Source organism: Aquarana catesbeiana, linkage group LG08 (genome assembly GCF_042186555.1).
Source record: "Aquarana catesbeiana isolate 2022-GZ linkage group LG08, ASM4218655v1, whole genome shotgun sequence".
Lineage (NCBI taxonomy): Eukaryota > Metazoa > Chordata > Amphibia > Anura > Ranidae > Aquarana > Aquarana catesbeiana.
Genome location: NC_133331.1, coordinates 6,400,598 through 6,421,221, shown reverse-complemented (window position 1 = coordinate 6,421,221; position 20,624 = coordinate 6,400,598). Strand labels below are relative to the sequence as shown.

The 20,624-nt window shown below is 44.7% G+C and overlaps 1 protein-coding gene across 1 annotated transcript in view; it reads left to right on the top strand.

The window, feature by feature from the left end:
* Positions 1–20,526, top strand: part of MMS19 (MMS19 homolog, cytosolic iron-sulfur assembly component) — a gene marked incomplete at its 3' end in the record, with an annotated part of 46,484 nt that extends 25,958 nt beyond the window's left edge. Inside the window, 8 exon segments of the mRNA XM_073595456.1 lie at positions 2,393–2,521; positions 7,020–7,081; positions 8,847–8,933; positions 15,123–15,197; positions 15,430–15,507; positions 16,881–17,019; positions 17,441–17,595; positions 20,451–20,526. Coding sequence (XP_073451557.1) covers positions 2,393–2,521; positions 7,020–7,081; positions 8,847–8,933; positions 15,123–15,197; positions 15,430–15,507; positions 16,881–17,019; positions 17,441–17,595; positions 20,451–20,526 — 801 coding nt within the window.
* Between the last annotated feature and the right edge of the window lie 98 nt (positions 20,527–20,624).

The following is a 20,624-nucleotide window of genomic DNA, read 5'->3' as shown; positions in this document are numbered from 1 at the left end:
AGCTGAAGAAATATGAAGAAAAAAAAAAAGTTTAAAACTGGAAAGTATATATCCTATTTATTTTATCTATTTAGTAATGCAGCATGAGGATTAAAAATAACAAATGTTAATTAGGAGAGTGAATTCCACTTTAATCCTTTGAATAAAATCTGTTATATGAGGAATATAATATAATATTATATATTATAATTATAATATATTTTTTTGAGCTTAGGGCGTTTTTCAGGCGTTTTGCTTCAGGTGTCAACAGGTGCCATTGAAATGAATGGAATTTTGGTTATTGGGTGTTTTTCATGCTCTTTTTTTTTTTTTTTTTTTTTCGGGCATTTTATGAGCTGAAAGCGCTCAGGTGTGAATGCAGTCTGAATGTTTCTTCTTGTGTTGAACAAATGACTGATGGGGTTAATTTTCATATTTTATTCCCCCCCGGGAGCGACCCTGGAGGGTAGGTGTTTGTATAACTCTGGAGGAGACATTTGATTATAAGATACCCTGGAGGCCGAGACCTCCTCAGCATAACATTGGGGACTGTGTGCCTGATATCCACACAAATAAAAGTACCAATTCTTCTCGTGCAATATGGTAGATGTGATCCACCAATACCATATTTACTTATTTATTTTAATGAATACGAATACTTCTCTTTTTTATTTTTATTTTTTTTTATTACTTGCCGATACCTAACACAACTGCTTTGTTTACACTTCAGCTCTCAGCAATGATACAAAACATGTAAAAGTTATTTACAAAAAAGGGGTTTCCAAATTTTTTACAAATATGTGAAAAGTGTGGAGGAGGGGCATTTGTATTCAGCCCCCTTTACTCCGATACTCCTAACTAAAATCTAGTGGAACCATTTGCCTTCACAGGTCACCTAATTAGTAAATAGAGTCCACCTGTGTGTCATTTAATCTCAGTATAAATACAGATGTTCCGTGAAGCCCTCAGAGGTTTGTTAGAGAACCTTAGTGAACAAACAGCATCATGAAGGCCAAGGAACACACCAGACAGGTCAGGGATAAAGTTGTGGAGAAGTATAAAGCAGGGTTAGGTTATAAAAAAACCTCCCAAGCTTTGAACATCTCACGGAGCTCTGTTCAATCCATCATCGGAAAATGGAAAGAGTATGGCACAACCGCAAACCTACCAAGACATGGCCGTCCACCTAAACTGACCGGCCGGGCAAGGAGAGCATTCATCAGAGAAGAGCCAAGAGGTCCATGGTAACTCTGGAGGAGCTGCAGAGATCCACAGCTCAGGTGGGAGAATCTGTCCACAGGACAACTATTAGTCGTGTTCTCCACAAATCTGCCCTTTATGGAAGAGTGACAAGAAGAAAGACATTGGTGAAAGAAAGTCATAAGAAGTCCTGTTTGTAGTTTCTGAGAAGCCATGTGGAGGACACAGCAAACATGTGGAAGAAGGTGATCTGGTCAGATGAGACCAAAATTCAACTTTATGGCCTAAAAGTAAAACGCTATGTGTGGGGAAAACTAACACTGCACATCACCCTGAACACACCATCCCCACCGTGAAACATGGTGGTGGCAGCATCATGTGGTGGGGATGCTTTTCTTCAGCAGGGACAGGGAAGCTGGTCAGAGTTGATGAGAAGATGGATGGAGACAAATACAGGACAATCTTAGAAGAAAACCTGTTCGAGTCTACAAAAGACTTGAGACTGGGGCGGAGGTTCACCTTCCAGCAGGACAACGACCCAAAACATCCAGCCAGAGCTACAATGGAATGGTTTAGATCAAAGCATATTCATGTGTTAGAATGGCCCAGTCACAGTCCAGACCTAAATCACATTGAGAATCTGTGGCAAGACTTGAAAATTGCTGTTCACAGACGTTCTCCATCCAATCTGACAGAGCTTGAGATATTTTACAAAGAAGAAGAATGGGGCAGAAATGTCCTCTCTAGATGTGCAAAGCTGGTAGAGACACCCCCAAAAAGACTTGTAGAGAAAGGAGGTTCTACAAAGTATTGACTCCGGGGGGTGCCATACGAATGCCCCCCCCCCCCCCACACACTTTTCACATATTTATTTGTATCATTTATCATTTTCCTTCCACTTCACAATTATGTGACACTTTGTGTTGGTCTATCACATAAAATCCCAATAAAATACATTTATGTTTTTGGTTGTAACATGACAAAATGTGGAAAAAGTCAAGGGGTATGAATACTTTTTCAAGGCACTGTATGGATTGCAGTCTCCCCTGCATAACATGCTGGGAGGTTCGTTGTCTTCTGGATAAATAAGTCTTTGGATTTGTAGCTTTTCTATGTGAATGGTTGCATTGTGTGATATCTTGCTGGATGAATACGGGAAATAACAACATACTTTTTTCTCTTTTTTTTTTTTTTTTTATGTATTTGAATGCAGAACTAAAGAGTCTTGGAGCGGATTTTACTTTCGGCTTTATTCAGGTGATGGATGGGGAAAAGGACCCGCGGAATCTGCTTGTGGCCTTCCGAATCGTACATGACATCATAACCAAGGACTACGCTCTCGGTAAGAGTTCTACGTCTGTAGAAGAGATGTGTCGTCATTGAACAACGCGGTGAATGTAATGAAATCTATCAGCGGGGCTGAAGTTTGCAGCTTGAGGTGCCTGCAGTAGCTATGGACTTAAAACCCGATCCCTCTTGGAAGTTAGACCCCAAGGCTGTATACGGGGGTCTCAGTGTCTGCCCATATCAAGGTGACCCCCACCACCGTCTGGTGACAAGCCTTGTTCACTCTCATTGAACTGTCAAATGTTAGTGCCGCTGTCTGCTGAAGTTCTGGCATCTGATAAGTGAATGTCAGGGGGCGGAACTTAGTGGTAGAAGAGGTGGGGCTTAACATCAGTTTAACCACTTGCTGACCGCCCTATAGCAATTATACTGCTACAGGGCGGCAAATTATCTCACAAAAGTAAGTACACCCCTTTCGTTTTTGTAACTATTTTCTTCTATCTTTTCATGTGACAACACTGAAGAAATGACACTTGTCTACAATGTAAAGTAGTGAGTGTACAGCTTGTATAACAGTGTAAATTTGCTGTCCCCTCAAAATAACTCAACACACAGCCATTAATGTCTAAACCGCTGGCAACAAAAGTCAGTACACCCCTAAGTGCCGGTTCACACAGTGGGCAACACGACTTGCAGGTCGACTCACCGAGGCGACCTGCACACGACTTCAGCGGCGACTTTCAAAACGACTTCTGTATAGAAGTCAATGCAAGTCGCCCCAAAAATACTACAGGAACCTTTTTCTAAGTCGGAGCGACTTGCGTCGCTCCTATTAGAACGGTTCCGTAATACAGAGCGGGACGCGACTTGTCAGGCGGCCTGACAAAGTCGCCCCTGTGTGAACCGGAGTGAAAATCTCCAAATTGGGCCCAATTAGTCATTTTTCCCTCCCCCGGTGTCACGTGACACGTTAGCGTTACAAGGTCTCAGGTGTGAATGGGGAGCAGGTGTGTTAAATTTGGTGTTATCGCTCTCACTCTCTCATACTGGTCACTGGAAGGGGACAGCAAATTTACACTGTTATACAAGCTGTACACTCACTACTTTACATTGTAGACAAGTGTCATTTCTTCAGTGTTGTCACATGAAAAGATAGAAGAAAAGATTTACAGAAATGTGAGGGGTGTACTTACTTTTGTGAGATAATAAATATAAATATATATAATTTTATGTGTGTGTGTGTGTAGATATATAATATAATCTGCAGGGGACGCACGCAGCCGGCTTCTGCTGTAAATATTCGCAGCAGAAGCCGATCTGCAGGTGTCGGGCACTCGCCGATCGTCAGCCAGAGATTCAGAGCGGAGCTACAAGGCTTACTGCTATAGGGCGCAGGATATTGTGTGTGTGTGTATATGAAGCCGCGGCTTCGCCTGCCCCCAGCTCCTCAGGACCGGCGCGGTGTCCAAAAAAAAGAATAAAACTCGATTCAAATCATGAATCGAGTTTTTTTTTTTTTTTTTTTTTTTTTTTTTTTAATCGCCCAGCCCTAGGATGAATGAACCCCAACTTTATCCGTCCTGTAAAGGGAACAAACAATTCCTGAGCTTTTCATCACCTACAAATTGGAAACTCTACATAATGCATGGTTGGCCGCATGTCTTATCCCTGAACTTTTACCCCCCTTAGTATATCAGCCACCCTTTCTAATCGCTGTGATTCCCCCCCCCCCCCCTGTGTTATACGACCCGACCATTATAATAAAAAGATTTACAGGTATTATTCTCCAATTAGAACAAGGAAAACTGCTGACCATCTTCTCATTTATATTAATCATCTCTCTGTGTGCCGCCTGCTCTGCCAGGTACACAGAAACCACCACCAAATAAAGTCCAACCTAATCATTCTTTCTTCTACAAAGAGCCAAAATAGCTATGTAGTTAACCATTTACCCCCCAATGACTAGGCCATTTGCTATTCGTCATGTAACGCTGTACACAAATTACATTTATATCTTTTTTTTTTTTTTTTTTTACACAAATAGAGCTTTCTTTTGGTAGTATTTTATCACCACTGGGCTATTTATTTTTTATTATATAAACAAAAGACCAAAAATGAAAAAAAATTATATATATTTTTTTGTTACTTTCTGCTATAAAATATATTGTATCCTAAAAATATAAAATTTCTTCAGATGTTTTGGCCAAAATGTATTCTGCTACACATCTTTTATTAAAGTGGTTGTAAAGGCAGAAGGTGCGTTCTATGCATTACAATATAAAGCCTTCTGTGTGTAGCACCCCCCCCCCCGATTCCCCCCCAGCACCCCCCTAATACTTACCTTAGTCTCATAGTTGCATACATAGTAGTTGAGGTAGAAAAAAGACACAAGTCCATCAAGTCCACCCTATGTGTGTGATTATATGTCAGTATTACCTTACATATCCCTGTATGTTGCGGTCATTCAGGTGATTATCTAATAGTTTCTTGAAGCTATCAATGCCCCCCGCTGAGACCACCGCCTGTGGAAGGGAATTCCACATCCTTGCCGCTCTTACAGTAAAGAACCCTCTACGTAGTTTAAGGTTAAACCTCTTTTCTTCTCATTTTAATGAGTGGCCCCGAGTCTTATTAAACTCTCTTCCGCTAAAAAGTTTTCTCCCTATTGTGGGGTCACCAGTCCAGTATTTGTAAATTGAAATCATATCCCCTCTCAAGCGTCTCTTCTCCAGAGAGAATAAGTTCAGTGCTCACAACCTTTCCTCATAACTAAGATCCTCCAGACCCTTTATTAGCTTTGTTGCCCTTCTTTGTACTCGCTCCATTTCCAGTACATCCTTCCTGAGGACTGGTGCCCAGAACTGGACAGCATACTCCAGGTGCGGCCGGACCAGAGTCTTGTAGACCGGGAGAATCTCTATCCAGTGATGTCCACGAGTCCCTCGGCCGCCCGGGGCTCTCCCTCTTGATTGGCTGATACACAGCAGCGGCGGCATTGGCGCCTGCTGATGTCAATTAAAGTCAGTCAATCAGGAGAGAGAGGGGGCGGAGCGGAACGTCAGCTCCATGTGTGAATGGACACACTGAGCTGAAGCTCGGCTTGGGTGTCCCCATAGCAAACTGCTTGCTGAGGGGGCACTCGACAGGAGGTAAGGGCCAGGAGCAGCAAAGAGGGACCTGAGAAGAGGAGGATCTGGACTGCTCTGTGTAAAACGATTACAGAGCAGGTAAGTATAACATGTTTGTTATGTTTTTCTACCACAATAACTTAAAAAAAATCCCAAGTGTATATTGATTGCTTTGTGTGAAGGTTATAGTTTCTACAAACTATGGTATAGACCAGTGTTTCCCAACCTTTTTTTCAGTCAAGGCACCCTCCAAAACTATGGACAGTTTTGAGGCACCCTTTGAAATTATGGACAGTCTTGAGGCACCCTTTAAAGCTATGGACCTACTTTTGAGGCACCCTTTAAAGCTATGGACAGTCTTTTGAGGCACCCCGTAAAATTATGGACAGTCTTGAGGCACCCTTTAAAATTATGGGCAGTCTTGAGGCACCCTTTAAAATTATGGGCAGTCTTGAGGCACCCTTTAAAATTATGGGCAGTCTTGAGGCACCCTTTAAAACCATGGGCCAGTAAAACCATGGACCAGTCTTGAGGCACCCTTTAAAACCATGGGCCAGTCTTGAGGCACCCTTTAAAACCATGGGCCAGTCTTGAGGCACCCTTTAAAACCATGGGCCAGTCTTGAGGCACCCTTTAAAACCATGGGCCAGTCTTGAGGCACCCTTTAAAACCATGGGCCAGTCTTGAGGCACCCTTTAAAACCATGGGCCAGTCTTGAGGCACCCTTTAAAACCATGGGCCAGTCTTGAGGCACCCTTTAAAACCATGGGCCAGTCTTGAGGCACCCTTTAAAACCATGGGCCAGTCTTGAGGCACCCTTTAAAACCATGGGCCAGTCTTGAGGCACCCTTTAAAACCATGGGCCAGTCTTGAGGCACCCTTTAAAACCATGGGCCAGTCTTGAGGCACCCTATTCAGAAATGTAAAAACTGTTGTAATAGTTTTACATCATGTAGCAACATTCACACACGTAGGACACCCAACGTTACAGACAATTTATTCTTCCAAAGCAAATACACTTTTGCAAGCTGGTACTGACTAGTATTCCAATGTTTCTCTTCTCCCTCACTCAGCGAATGTGACCCAAAAGCTGATGGAGAGAGACAAAGGAGGGTCAAACAATGATGTTATGCAGGCTATTAACACCTTTCTTATCAGCTGATGATGTCGGTAGAAGGTTAGGCAGTCTGACATTAACTGACACTGGGGGGGGGGACTGACTAACTGCCACTGACATCACCAGTGATAATACTATACACTGTCACTGTACTAATGACACTGGCTGGGAAGAAGTGAACATGAGGGGCTGAATGTGTGTCTAACAATGTGTGATGTGATTTTATGAAGTGATCTCTAAGTTTCTCATCCCTGCTTTGCATTTCCTATCATCCCTGAGATGTGAAGACTGATTTTTCTTTTGTACAGGTCCATTTGTAGAGGAGTTATTTGAAGTGGTGTCCTGCTATTTCCCCATCGACTTTACTCCGGTAGGTTTGAGCTCCATCCGTTTTGTTTCTGGATATTGCTGTACTTTGCTGTACTTTGCTGTACTTTGCTGTTCTTTGAAGCATTGGGTATTGTATTACCTTTGCTGCCCTTCTTTTACTGACGATATTTTAGAATGAATTTTATAAAAAGATCTTTCAGAAATTTATAAGAGATTCTTCCACAAATTCCAGATCTGAAATCCGGAAAAACTTTGCAACAATACATCAATATTATATTATAGTCCAGCTATAACATTAGCAGCGCTTAAAATATTCCACACTTCATAAATGACATAAAGTGCAGAATCAACTGTCAAACAAATCAAAAGTCCATCAATAGCGCTGATGTCGGGTATTATATCCAATCATGGATCCCATCACCACACCGCATGAGAAATCTCCACTATGGTAATGAACTCACCAGACCAGACCCAGAACATGCGCCTGTATTCATCTGTACTTTACATTGGGGGATACCTCCTTCCATCTAGATGTCACTCACAACAAGAAGATGTGTGCACATGGCGTAATTCCGTATGGAATCCAATCCCCCCCCCCCACACGTGCACTTACAATTGTACAAAATCATTAAAAGATGTAACTAGCAATCCTGTCTCACTCGCTTGTCTGTCTCTCACCCCTCCACGGAGCTCTCGGAGAGCGGTGTACCCGGGTTGAGATGACCGCTCACAGACAGTGTAGGAATCTGCGTGGTCACTCGATGACGCGTTTCGTCATCACATCGTCACTTCGTCGGAGGACATTACATAGTTACATAGTAGGTGAGGTTGAAAAAAGACACAAGTCCATCAAGTCCAACCTATAAACCGTTAGTTAACCTCTTCAGGCCCGGAAGGTTTAAACCCCCCCCCCCGTGACCAGGCCATTTATTGCAATTACGGCACTGTGTTACTTTAACTGACAATTGCGCGGTCGTGCAACACTGTACACAAATAACATTTGTCCCCCCCCCCCACACACAAATAGAGACTTCTTTTGATTGTATTTGATCACCTCTGCGGTTTTTATTTTTTGCGCTATAATAAAAAAAAAAGAGCGACAATTTTGAAAAAAAACAAAACTACTTTTTACTTTCTGCTATAAAACATTCCGAATAAAAATTTTTTTTTTTTAAATCGAATTTCTTTATCAATGTAGGACTTCTGCTTCATGCTTTTGGTAAAAAAAAAAAATCAATCACCAATAAGCGTATATTGGTTTGCGCAAAAGTTATCGCATCTACAAACTATGGGATAGATTTATGGAAAATTTTTTTTTTTTTTTTTTTTTTTTACACGATCAGCTTTTTTTTTTTTTTTTTTTGCAGGACTGCGACATAGCGGCGGACACATCTGACCGCTTTTCAGGCGCTTTGGAAGCGCTGCCTATTTATTTCAATGGTCTAAACACAGCGCTCCCAAACCCCCCCCCCCCCCAAAGATGCTGCTTGCGGGACTTTTCTTAACGTCCCGCAAGCGCACCGCCCCCCCCCCCAGTGTAAAAACACACACTGAAATGAATGGGAGGCGGTTTTCAGGAGCTTTTTCTAGCACTAAAATGCCAGAAAACCGCCTCGGTGTGAAAGGGGTCTCTGTGTTCTCCTGTTCTGAGAAGCTACATGCTGTTATCCAAGGAGAAGCACTACAAGGAAAACACACATCTGGACTGTCCTCCTTTGTTACTATATGAGGTTATGCAGACTTTGTATAACCGTATTGTACATATTGGTTTGTAGTGTCCTGATGTCTTCCTGCTTGTTCTCCAGCCTTCCAATGATCCACATGGCATCACCAGGGAAGACCTAATACTGGGCCTTCGAGCCGTCTTGGCCGCCACCCCACGTTTTGCAGAGGTAAGCCTTGATGTAAATGTAGAGCCCAACAATAAACGTCTCTTATTTAGTGAAATGGACTATTCAGAATGTTTTCATGTGTTTGGACAAGGTGGGGAGCACAAGATCACCACCCCACCTCTCTGCAAAGCATTTCCCTGAATGAAGCCGGGACAAGCGGCTGACCTCATGGGACACTGAAGCTAGTGGAGACCACTGAGTTAGCGGTGTCTACTTCGGTGGTTTCCAGCTTCCAGGGACAGCGGCCTGACATGCAATATGCTGGGCTACTGTAACTAAGTAGAAAATACCCATGCCTGGATTTCTTCCTTAACCACTTCAGCCCCGGAAAGATTTACCCCCTTAATGAGCAGGCTATTTTTTGCGATGTGGCACTGGCAGTCGTGCGACGTTGTACATAAACAAAATTGATGTCCCTTTTTTTTTTTTTTCCCCACAAATAGAGCTTTTTTTAATTTTTATTTTATTTTTATTTTATTTTTTTTTGGTACTATTTGATCACCTCCTGCGGTTTTTATTTTTTGCACTATAGACAAAAATGACCAACAGTTTTAAAAAAAACAATATTTTAAAATTTTTGCTGTACTAAATAGTTTAGGCCGATTATGTATTCTTCTACATATTTTTAGTAAAAAAAAAAAAAAAACGCTGTTTGCGTGAAAGTTATAGCGTTTACAAAATGGGGGATATGTTTATGGCATTTTTTTTTTTTTGTTTTTGTTTTTTTTTGCGGGATTGCCGCAGACAGATTGGACACTTTTTTTCGGATCAGTAATATTATTACAGTGAGCAGAGCTACAAAAATAATAGCCACTGTATAAATGTCACTGGCAGGGAAGGGGTTACCACTAGGGGGAGATCAAGGGGTGAAATGTGTTCCCTGGGGGGTGTTTCTAACTGTGGGGGAGGAGGGGACTGACAGGGAGTACAGAGAGATCGCTGTTCTTGATCACGAGGAACAGCAGATCTCTCTCTCTCCTCCCCTGACAGAACAGGGATCTGTTTGTTTACATTGACAGATCCCCGTTCTGGCTCTCTGTGGAGCGATCGCGGGTGGCCGGCCAAGAGCGCCGGCGACGCGCCTGCTATATCTGTTAAAGGGACCGGCGTACAGCTACGGCGATTTGCGCAACCTTTTTTTTGTGTTTTTTTATTAGTCAGCAGCTACAAAAACTATATCTGCTGACATTTAATAAACGCACACTCGCCTGTCCCATGATCCAGCGATGAGGCCGCCCGAACAATCTGTTCTCTCCTCTCACCAACATTACAACTGTGAGCACTCAACTGTGACAGCTTTGGGGCTTCACAGCCGGGTGCGCACTGCACATGCGCGCTTCGCGCTGCGCCTCCTGAATGGTCGGGCAATCTTCTGGGACATGTGATGATGTGTCCCAGAAGATTGCAGGGAGGAGAGGAGAACTTCCACTCGGACCACCAAGCAAAAGTGGGAGCGGGTACCTGTCAAAACTAGGTACCCGCTCCTCCCTCCCCCCCCCAAAAAATGACATGCCAAATGTGGCATAGGAGGGGGGGAAGAGTGCTTAAAGCGCAACTTCCTCTTTTGGGCGGAGCTCCAATGTAACGTCTAGATGAAGCTATCTGGGTACGGTAAAGAGCTGTGTTTTAAATTTGAACACAGATGCATACCTAAGAGCCCTTGCACACTGGGGCGGTTTGCAGGCGCTATTGCGCTAATAATAGCGCCTGCAAACCGCCCCGAAAGTGCCGCTGCTTTCATTCCAGTGTGAAAGCCCCGAGGGCTTGCACACTGGAGCGATGCGCTGGCAGGACGGTAAAAAAAGTCCTGCCAGCAGCATCTTCGGAGCGGTGAAGGAGCGGAGTGTATACCGCTCCTTTACCGCTCCTGCCCATTGAAATCAATCGGACGGCGCGGCTATACCGCCGGCAAAGCGCCTCTGCAGAGGCGCTTTGCGGTGGTATTTAACCCTTTCTCGGCCGCTAGCGGGCGGTAAAACCGCCCCGCTAGTGGCCGCATACTGACGGTAAAATGCCGCTAATAATAGCGGCGTTTTACCGCCGACGCCGCCCCCCGCCCCAGTGTGCAAGGGCTCTAAAGGTTTATAGATTGCTTATTGTCTTAGAATTGATTTACACTTGCTTCAAATTTAAAGTGATTGTAAAGGTTTGTGTGTTTTTTTTTTTTTTTTGTTTTGTTTTGTTTTGTTTTTTTTTGTTTTTTTTAAAAAAACATGTCATGCTTGCTTACCACCGCTGTGCAGTTCGTTTTGCACAGCGTGACCCCAATCCTTGACTTCCGGGGTCCCCCGGCGGCTCTCACGGCTCCTCCTTTTATCAGATAACCCCCTAAGAGAAGCGATCTCCCGGGGGGGGGGGGTTACCATGCGGGGGCGTGCTCCCGAGTCCAGCATTTGCGTCCATAGACATGAATGCGGGACTTGGCCCTGCCCCCCCCCGGCGCCTGTCATTGGATTTGATTGACAGCAGCGGGAGCCAATGGCTGCCCTGCTATCAATCTTTCCAATCGAGAGCCGAGAACCCCCGGGCAGAAGAAGAGCGCGGCTCCGCCAGGTGAAATTCCAGGGCTCAGGCCAATAAAACGTGGCTGGGGGGGCCGGTGACTGCCAGATGTTTTTTCACCTTAATGCATAAGATGTGGGAGGGTTTACAACCCCTTTAACGCGTATTAAAGCGCCCACCACTTCAACATGTTTTTTTTTTTTTTGTGTGTTTATTATGCTTCAGTGATGCCTTTTTTTTGAAGCTTTAATGAAGCTTGGCAAATGCCCTCTGTGTATTGATGTTTTATTTGTTTTAAAGGGGCACAGCCCCCAGCTCAGTATTACCCCCCCCCCCACTCAGCAGATCCCCAGCTCCTTAGTACCCCCCACTCAGCAGATCCCCAGCTCCTTAGTACCCCCCACTCAGCAGATCCCCAGCTCATTAGTACCCTAACTGGTGTTCCTTAACCAAAGTCCAAGCAATGTTTGAGCCTCCTCTTCCCCTGTGGAAGGCGCTACAACTTCACCACTTTCTTCCCCATCACTAGGGAAGAGTCCTTTTCTCTTCTGACTCCTACAGAGTTTGAAAAATCTTTGTCAGAGGAGGTGATTCCTCATGGACTTTTGCAGTCACATCGTATATTATCTTATTCAGTGTTTGTTGCCTCCAAGAGTACCTTCTCAAGTGGTGACATGATTTGGGTGTTATCTTTTTTACTGATCAGCAGAGATAGGATTATACAGCCGGGACCAAAAGTTTTGAGAATGACACAAATATAAATTTTCACAAAGTCTGCTGCCTCAGTGTTTTTAGATCTTTTTGTCAGATGTTACTATGGGACACTGAAGTATAATTACAAGCATTCCATAAGTGTCCAAGGCTTTTATTGACAATGACATGAAGTTTATGCAAAGAGTCAATATTTGCAGTGTTGACTCTTCTTTTTCTCCAATCCCCCCCCCCCCCTGGCATGCTGTCATCAACTTCTGGGTCACATCCTGACTGATGGGGCCCCCCCACATTCTTCCATAATCAATGCTTGGACACCAAGGATTGACCACAAGTTCTCAATAGGATTAAGGTCTGGGGAGTTTTCTGGCCATGGACCCAAAATTCCCATGTTTTGTTCCCCAAGCCCCCTTAGTTATGACTTTTGCCTCGTGGTAAGGTGCTCCATCCTGCTGGAGAAGGCATTGTTCCTCACCAAACTGTTCTTGGATGGTTGGGAGAAGTTGCTCTCGGAGGAGGTTTTTGTACCGTTCTTTATTCATGGCAAAATTGTGAGTGAGCCCCCCCCACTCCCTTGGCTGAGAAACAACCCCCACACATGAATGGTCTCAGGATACATGACACAGGACTGGTGGTAGCGCTCACCTTTTCTTCTTCTGACAAGGTTTTTTTTTCCGGATGTCCCAAACAATCAGAAGGGGAATTCACCAGAGAAAACGTCTTTCCCCAGAAGCGCAATGGACCAGTGTGAAGACATACATAGAATTTAGAGCAACCCCCGACCACCCACAATGAAAAGTTATTCAAGTTTTATGCTTGCCCAGAGGGCACTGGGTGAGGTGGATTACATTGCCATGGTGTTTACATCATCTTCCTACTGCAACTATCCACCACGCTGGTTCCTCTGTGATGGCACGATTGATGATTTTCACTTTGGTATATGTACCGTGCTCATTGCCCATACAGCTTGCTGGGTTTTAGAGCAGACAGGCCCAGTTTAGGCTCCATTCACACTTATGTGACTTAAAAATAGTTTGATTTCCGTTGTGTGTGTGTGATCCCCCTCCAAAATCCATACTAGACCCTTATCTGAGCATGCAGCCCAGGAGGTCAGGAAAAGGAGGGGCATACCAGACCACATGCCCTCAACATATGGGGGGGTCACACCGCTGCACCCGACAGAAGAAAGGAAAAAGAAAACTCCGGCCCTGATGAAGGCTCCTGCCGTCTGCTTGCTCTGCCATATGACAGCTCTTATATACCTAAGGGGCAGGTCCCACCTGGTGACGTCGCTGGGTGGCACCGCCCCCTATGTGACATCACTGTTAAAGGTTCCGATAAGCCCCCCCCCCCACCATGCTCTCAGACCAGTCGCATGAAAGTCAGACCAGAGTAGTGCAGGAACTACTTTGAAGTTGCTGCGACTTTAATTCGCCCGGATATGAACAGTACTTATAGGGAAACATGGTTTGTGATCCAAAGTCACATGACAAGTCGCACAAGTGTGAGTGGTGCCTTATTCTTGTATGATTTTGAATATTTGTCAATAAGGAGTTAAAAAAACAAAACAAAGTGACACTAACCACCGGTTCACACGGGGGCGACTTGTCAGGCGACCTAGCCGCCTGACAAGTCGCCTCCCGTTCTGTACAATGGAGCCATTCTAATCGGAGCGACGCAAGTCGCTCCGACTTAGAAGAAAGGTTCCTGTACTACTTTGGGGGCGACTTGCATAGACTTCTATACAGAAGTCGTCTTGCAAGTCGCCGCGGCAGTCGTGTGCAGGTCGCCTCGGTGAGGCGACCTGCAAGTCGTGCCGCTTCTAATGTGAACCAGCGCTTATGCTGAATGGTGCCTCTCGAAAGCTGCAGGTGCTGTTTGTGAGCCTCGTCATAGACTTCTATGGAGGATTTGGAGACGCTTTGAAGTGACCCGGGGGTATCATATTTTTTTTTTTAAAGCCAAGCAAACGCACCGTGTGACCAGGACTTGTAAGGTCACCATTTTTTTTTTTTTTTTTTTTTTTAGTGACAGGAAATTTGATTAACATTGAAAGCGCTTTAAAAAAAAAAAGCATCCAATGCCGCATTGTAAAGCAAGTGTAAATGAGCCCTTAGATTGTAAGCTCTAAGGGGCAGGACCCTCTGATTCCTCCTGTATTGAATTGTATGGTAACTGTACTGTCTGCCCTCATGTTGTAAAGCGCTGCGCAAACTGTTGGCGCTGTATACATCCTGTATAATAATAATACCGTATATACTCAAGTTTAAGTCAACCCGAATATAAGCCGAGGCACCTAATTTTACCACAAAAATCTGGGAAAACTTAGTGACCCGAGTATAAGCCGAGGGTGAGAAATGTGCAGCTACTGTAAGTGGAAAAAGAGGGTCAACAATGCCCATTTGCAGCCTCACTGTGCCCATTTGCAGCCTCACTGTGCCCATTTGCAGCCATAGGTCCCCAGAACTTCAAACTCGGTAGTTAAGGGTTCCTAGATGCCCCCCTAGCTGCAGCCAAAATTTGGGGTCTCTGGACTCAAAGGGTCCCGAAATGACATTGCTGCAGATGGACACAGTTGACCGACTTTGGGGCCCCGGAAAATGTCATTCTCTGCTGCAGAAAAGTGCTTGACGTTTTCCGAACCAAATTTGGGGCCCTGTATCTTGGGGTCACTTGGGGCTAGGAACCCCAGCTTTGGATATGTTGTAGTGCTAGTTCCACTGGGTTTGAACATCAAATTTGGGGTTCCTAGCACCAAGTGGCCCCGAGATATGGGGCCCCAAAATCAGTTTGGAAAATGTAAATTTCTGCTGCAGAAAAGTGCTTGACTCGAGTATAAGCCGAGGGGGGCATTTTCAGTACAAAAAAAATGTGCTGAAAAACTCGGCTTATACTCCAGTATATACGGTAATTTGCCCATTGAAGACACCGGAAGACGCCGCTAACAGACTTTTGTGTTTTTTGTCTTTTTACTAGTTCTTTTTGCCTCTGCTGATTGAGAAAATGGATTCCGACGTTCAGAACGCCAAACTGGATTCCCTGCAGACCTTGGTGAGAAGCCCGAGGTTCTTCAGTACATTCCGGGCCCCCTTCATACCTGTGGATTTTTCCGCAGCAAGATGAAAGGGTTTTGCTGCAGGAAAATGCAGATGTTGGATTTTTTTTTTTCCACTGAAGTCTTTTTGCATTACTGCCCTGTAAAGTAAAAAAAAAAAAAAAAAAACATTCACCGACTCCCTCACTATTTAATGTTTATGAAATCATTTAAAATAATGTTTTACAGAACGCTGCATGCGCGGTTTATGGACAGAAAGAGCTGAAGGAGTTTTTGCCGGGTCTCTGGGCTTCCATTCGCAGAGAGGTACGTGCAGTGCGAGAATTTCTGACACCCTGGACCCAGGGGTCTCCAAACTTCCTAAACAAAGGGCCAGTTTACTGTCCTTCAGACTTTAGGGGGGGGGGGGGCTGGACTGTGGGCTTTGGAAGTAGAAATTGTCCTGGCATCAGTGGGAGTAAAAAACGCATCTTTAGTATTAGGGGGAGGAATAGTGCCCCATCACTGGTGTCGGTGGGAGGAATAGTGCCCCATCATTTGTGTCGGTGGGAGGAATAGTGCCCCATCATTGGTGTCGGTGGGAGGAATAGTGCCTCATCATTGGTATCAGTGGGAGGAATAGTGCCCCATCATTGGTGTCAGTGGGAGGAATAGTGTCCCATCATTGGTGTCGGTGGGAGGAATAGTGCCCCATCATTGGTGTCGGTGGGAGGAATAGTGCCCCATCATTGGTGTCGGTGGGAGGAATAGTGTCCCATCATTGGTGTCAGTGGGAGGAATAGTGCCCCATCATTGGTGTCGGTGGGAGGAATAGTGCCCCATCATTGGTATCAGTGGGAGGAATAGTGCCCCATCATTGGTGTCAGTGGAAGGAATAGTGTCCCATCATTGGTGACAGTGGGAGGAATAGTGCCCCATCATTGGTGTCAGTGGGAGGAATAGTGTCCCATCATTGGTATCAGTGGGAGGAATAGTGTCCCATCATTGGTGTCAGTGGGAGGAATAGTGCCCCATCATTGGTGACAGTGGGAGGAATAGTGCTCCATCATTGGTGTCAGTGGGAGGAATAGTGCCCCATCATTGGTGTCAGTGGGAGGAATAGTGCCCCATCATTGGTGACAGTGGGAGGAATAGTGCCCCATCATTGGTGACAGTGGGAGAAATAGGATGGTGCTGCAAATGAATGGAAGGTTCCCGGCTGTCATGTACTGTACAGGGAGGGGGTGGGGGGGGGGGGGGGGGCTGGCTCGCCTTGTCTCACTCCTCAGCAGCCTGGTACAGCCCCGCGTCCTCCTGCTCCGTCCTGTCTTCCTTCCGCTTGTCTTTGCCAACACCGACCACTGCCGCCAGGAACACTGAGCACAGCCAAGGAGGTGTCAGAGGACCTGCGACGTGTGAGGGGCTGGCTTCTGTCTACGTCCGCACAGCGCTGCCACCTGCTGGTGTTAATGGGAGAAGGCATGGAGGGTGCAGTGAGGGAGCAATGACTTAACATCCTGATTACAACGCCCAGGAAGCATCGGGTACTGCGGTACTGTGTGGGACATCGCTGTGTCAGGCAGCCCCCCCCTCTTTCACTGAGCCTAGGCCGGTGCCTACCTCGCCTATTGGCGATTTTTTTTGTTTTTGTGATTTGGTATTACCGGCACGCGTCACTAATGTTTCTCTTTTCTTATCAGGTTTTTCAGACGGCGAGTGAGAAAGTGGAGACGGAGGGTCTGGCTGCCCTCCAGGCTCTGACGGCCTGTCTGTCCCGCTCTGTGTTGGGTCCCGACTCTGAGGATCTGTTAGACGGATTTTTGAACAACGTTCTGCAAGGTACCGTATATACTGGAGTATAAGCCGACCCGAATATAAGCGAGGCACCTAATATTACCACAAAAAAACTGGGAAAACTTATTGACTCGAGTATAAGACGAGGGTGAGAAGTGCGCAGATACTGTAAGTGGAAAAAGAGGGGTCACAATGCCCATTTGCAGCCTCACTGTGCCCATGTACCTTATCCATCGTGTCAGTATTGATGCGGAGGGAAGGAAAGACATATTACGCCGTACATTGTTTTCCTTTTGATTCGCAGCAGGGCTGTGTGTATAGGAAGTCCACTGTAACAAAGCTCCGCCCCCTCCCTCGTCACAGATGGACGAGGAGGAGGCGAGAGGGCATGGATGAGCAATTAGAAACATTTGGAAAAACTGTCTCTTAACTGCATTCTCACTAAACCAGCCATTTATTTTCCTAGATTGTCGGCATCATCTGTGTGAGCCGGACATGAAACTGGTTTGGCCCAGCGCTAAACTCCTACAGGCGGCAGCCGGTGCCTCCTCGAGGGCGTGTCTGAAAGTGTCGTCCAGCGTCCTCCCCCTTCTGCTGGAGCAGTACAACCAGCATGCTCAGGTGAGGCTGTTACAGGGACGAGAGAGTTCAGCTTTAGAGTTTGGTAAATTTGCCCCCTTTTTTTGGGGGGGGGGGGGGCATTTTCCTTCTTGCTCTGTGGATTTGTACTTTTTTGTTATTTTGAAATAAGTTACTTTATGGATTTTATTTTTTACTTCAAATAAACAGATGTCCCCATGACTATTACATTTTAGTTGCTACACAGTTCATGGGGCAGAATGTTGGGGAATAACCACATGGACCTCACTGTCTTTTATCTACAGTAGTACAAAGACATGTGCAACTCGTTTAGTTTTGACAAATTCGTTAATTCCGAAGTTTTGGAGTTTTGGGGGTTTGACGTTTTGGGGATTTGAAGTTTTGGGGATTTGAAGAGATTTGAAGTTTTGGGGGATTTGAAGTTTTGGGGGATTTGAAGTTTTGGGGGATTTGAAGTTTTGGGGGATTTGAAGTTTTGGGGATTTGAGGGGGTTTGAAGTTTTGGGGGTTTGAAGTTTTGGGGGTTGAAGTTTTGGGGGTTTGAAGTTTTGGGGGTTTGAAGTTTTGGGGGTTTGAAGTTTTGGGGGTTTGAAGTTTTGGGGGTTTGAAGTTTTGGGGGTTTTGAAGGGATTTGAAGAGATTTGAAGGGATTTGAAGGGATTTGAAGAGATTTGAAGTTTTGGGGATTTGAAGAGATTTGAAGTTTGGGGATTTGAAGTTTTGGGGGATTTGAAGTTTTTGGGGGATTTGAAGTTTTGGGGGATTTGAAGTTTTGGGGGATTTGAAGTTTTGGGGGATTTGAAGTTTTGGGGGATTTGAAGTTTTGGGGATTTGAAGGGATTTGAAGTTTTGGGGGTTTGAAGTTTTGGGGGTTTGAAGTTTTGGGGGTTTTGAAGGGATTTGAAGAGATTTGAAATTTTGGGGATGTGAAGTTTCCCATTTCGGAAATTGGAACATTAAAAAATTTTGAAATTTGAAGATCCAAGAATAAGAATGAAATCTGAAAATTCAAAAGAATGAAAATTTGAAAACCCGAAAATCTGAAATGAACTAACTAATAATAAATATTAAATTCTAGGTATTGGAATTTCCTGTCAAATTTGGCTGTTGGTGAATGTAACGATCTAATAATAATAAATAACAATAATAATATGAGTTTTCGAATTCCGAAAAATTCGGAGATTTGGAATTCGGAAATTCATATTATTATTGTTATTTATTATTATTAGATTTTTACGTTCCATTTTTTTTAGATGCGGCATTCGTTATTTCAGATAATTCGTAACTTCGGATAAATTCGTATTCGCTACGTTCACTAACAGCCAAATTTGAAAATTCGGAAATCCGAAAAATTCGGAAATTCCCCGAAAAAAGCAAAAAAAAGGAATGAAATGAAAACGAACACATTTTTGTCACTGCACAGGTCTAGTAGTACAAAAGGTAACTTGTAGTAAATAAAAACATCGGAGTGGGAGGACTGTTATGTTAGGAGGACATAATATGATGTCTTCCCATTTGTGCACCTCGTGTGCGCCCCCTAGGGGGGTCATGCAGCTGTGCGATCTGTGACTGGACACAGCGGAGCACAGATCGTGGCACCCGGGATGCCATGCATGATCCATTCCCCCCCTCCCCCCGCAGTGACAGAACAGGGATCTGCATGTGTAAACAAGGCAGATCTCCGTTCTGACAGGGGAGATCACACAGATCCTGTCTTTCTGGTAAGCGGGAAGATGGATCTGTGTGTTTCCCCCCCAGCAACACCGTCGTTCCCCCCCCTGCAATAGTTAGAAAACACCTGCAGGGAACACATTTAACCCCTTGATTGCCCCCCTGATGTTAACCCCTTTTCTGCCAGTGTCATCAGTACAGTGTAGTACAGTGACAGTGCATATTTTTAAGCACTGATCACTGTAATGTCACTGGTTCCCAAAAAAAGGGTCAAAAATGTCAGGTGTCCCGATCTGTCCGCCGCAATGTCCGCAGTCCCACTGAAAATCACTGATCACCGCCATTACTAGTAATAAATAAATAATAATAAAAATGCCATAAATCTATCCCCTATTTTGTAGACGTGATAACTTTTGCGCAACCAATCAATATACACTTATTGCAATTTTATTTATTTATTTTTTTTACCAACAATATGTAGCAGAATATATATCGGCCTAAACTTGTGAATACATTTTAGTTTCTTTACATTTTTTTTTTTAAATGTTTTATAGCCAAAAGTAAAAAATTTTGTTTTTTTTCAAAATTGTCGCTCCCTTTTTTTTGTTTTATGGCACAAAAAATAAAATCGCAGAGGTGATCAAATACCACCAAAAGAAAACTATTTGTGGGGGGGGGGGGGGGAAAGGACATTTTGTATGGGTACAACGTCGCACGGACCGCGCAATTGTCGGTTAAAGCGGCGCAGTGCTGTATTGCAAAAAAAAAATGGCCTTGTCAGGAAAGGGGCAAATCCTTCCAGGGGTCTGAAGTGATTAAAAGGCGTTGTGTTTTCTATTGTGATCTCTGTGATTGGTCACATGGTACAGGGGGCCAATAACTGAACATAATTCATATGACAAATAACACAGGCATTATAACTTGGTAAATGGAGCCGGTTTGTCCACCTGTCACGGGGCAGCTGTGTGTTTAGGTCGGGGGGGGGGTGGTCTCACAACTGGCCGGCCCTCCAGCTGTTGTGGAACTAAAAGTCCCATTGAGCCTCTGAGCCTGTGGTTGTTACAAGCCATGCTTGTAACATCTGGAGGGCCGCTAAGTTTGAGACCCCTGCGTTTAGGTATCTCCTTCCCCGCTGCCTCCTCCATTTCTTGTGACATTTTATGACTCTTTTATCCTTTTCATTTCTTTTATGTTTGATTTTTTAGAGCAGCCATCGAAGGACCATACTGGAGATGACCCTGGGATTCCTTAAGCTGCAGAGTAAATGGCTGTTTGAGGAAGGTAGGTTTCTTGTGGGGCTGTGTTTCTCTAGTTCAGTGGTGGGCAAACTACGGCCCTCCCAGCTGTTCTGGAGCCACAAGTCCCATCATGCCTCTTGG